Here is a 1,967-nt window from a genome sequence, read left to right on the forward strand (position 1 = left end):
CTTTTGCCTTCCAGAGGACGTCCAGGCCGGCGACAAGATCACCATCTCCAAGCAGTTCAAGGAGAAGGTCATTCGCCCCATCTTGAAGGTACGAGTAGGGTTTCACTCCCGATTTTGGGGTTCCTGAGCCTTGCTCCACGTGAGACTTTGAAAAATGACCCCAAATTTGCTCATTTTTTTAATATTCACCCACTACAAATCATAGGATGGGTTGGGTTGTACGAGGGTGACGCATCCCCATGGCGTTGGGTCTCTGTGAGGGGTTGATGAAGCCCTCGAGGGTCACTGCAGTCCCCATGGGGGTCCCCAAACCCCGATCCCTCGGTCCTCACAGGCTCATTTCCGCCGGGACGAGTTCCTGGGGCGCATCAACGAGATCGTCTACTTCCTGCCCTTCTGCCACTCGGAGCTCATCCAGCTCGTCAACAAGGAGCTGACTTTTTGGGCCAAAAAGGTAACAAGACCCCATCCGTGGCGTTAGAGGCGACTTCTGAGAAGTCCCTGCCCAAGTCTTCATCCTCCTGGGGTGGGAGTGGGGTGAACGCACGACTTTACCGGCGTCTTACGCACACTTAAACACAAGGGGACCCTGCTTTGATGGTGGGGACCTCCTGGGATGGTGGAGACCCCCTGAAATGATGAGGACCACCCTGGGATGATGGGGACCTGGGACAATGGAGGCATCCTGGGATGATGGGGACCTCATGGGGTGATGGGGACCCCCTGGGATGGTGGGGACCACCCTGGGGTGATGGGGACCTGGGACAAGGGGGACCTCATGGGATGATGGGGACCACCCTGGGATGATGGGGACATCCTTGGACGATGGAGACCTCCTGGCGTGATGGGGACCTCCTGGGACAATGGGGACCTCCTGGGATGATGGGGACCTCATGGGGTGATGGGGACCTGGGATGATGGGGACATCCTTGGACAATGGAGAGCCCCTGGGGTGATGGGGACCTCCTAGGGTCATGGGGACATCTTGGGAAAATGGGGACCCTCTGGGATGATGGAGACCCCCTTGGATGATGGGGACCTCCTGGGACAATGGGGACCTTGTGGGATGATGGGGACCTGGGATGATGGAGACATCCTGGGATGATGGGGACCTCATGGGATGGTGAGGACCTCATGGGATGATAGGGACCTCCTGGGGTGATGAGGACCCCCAGGACAGTGGGGACCCCCTGGGATGATGGGGACCGCCTTGGATGGTGGGGACCCCCTAGGATGATAGAGACCTCATGAAATGATGGGGACTTGGGATGATGGGGACCTCCTGGGGTGATGGGGATCCCCTGGGATGATGGGGACCTCCTGGGATGGTGGGAACCTTATGGGATGATGGGGACCTCTTGGGATGATGGGGATCCCCTGGGATGATGGGGAAATCCTTGGACAATGGAGACCCCCTGGGATGATGGGGACCTCCTGGGATGATGGGGATCCCCTTGGATGATGGGGACCTCCTGGGACAATGGGGACCTCTTGGGATGATGGGTACCTGGGATGATGGAGACATCCTGGGATGATGGGGACCTTGTGGGATGGTGGGGACCTCATGGGATAATAAGGACCTCCTGGGGTGATGGGGATCCCCTGGGACGATGGGGACCTGGGATGATGGGAACATCCGTGGACGATGGAGACCCCCTGGGATGATGGGGACCTCCTGGGATGGTGGGAACCTTATGGGATGATGGGGACCTCTTGGGATGATGGGGATCCCCTGGGATGATGGGGAAATCCTTGGACAATGGAGACCCCCTGGGATGATGGGGACCTCCTGGGATGATGGGGATCCCCTTGGATGATGGGGACCTCCTGGGACAATGGGGACCTCTTGGGATGATGGGTACCTGGGATGATGGAGACATCCTGGGATGATGGGGATCCCCTTGGATGATGGGGACCTCCTGGGACAATGGGGACCTCTTGGGATGATGGGTACCTGGGGTGATGGA

General features: G+C 58.5%; 1 protein-coding gene across 1 annotated transcript in view; it reads left to right on the forward strand.

Moving 5' to 3' along the window:
- Nucleotides 1-14: 14 nt before the first annotated feature.
- The window catches only part of CLPB (ClpB caseinolytic peptidase B homolog (E. coli)), a gene marked incomplete at its 5' end in the record, with an annotated part of 3,072 nt that continues 1,119 nt past the window's right edge, over nt 15-1,967 (forward strand). The window contains 2 exons of the mRNA XM_010181732.1: nt 15-88; nt 335-454. Of these exons, the coding sequence (XP_010180034.1) occupies nt 15-88; nt 335-454 (194 nt within the window). The remainder of the gene's footprint in view (nt 89-334; nt 455-1,967) is intronic.

Source organism: Mesitornis unicolor, unplaced genomic scaffold (assembly GCF_000695765.1).
Source record: "Mesitornis unicolor isolate BGI_N332 unplaced genomic scaffold, ASM69576v1 scaffold21310, whole genome shotgun sequence".
Taxonomy (NCBI): Eukaryota; Metazoa; Chordata; class Aves; order Mesitornithiformes; family Mesitornithidae; genus Mesitornis; species Mesitornis unicolor.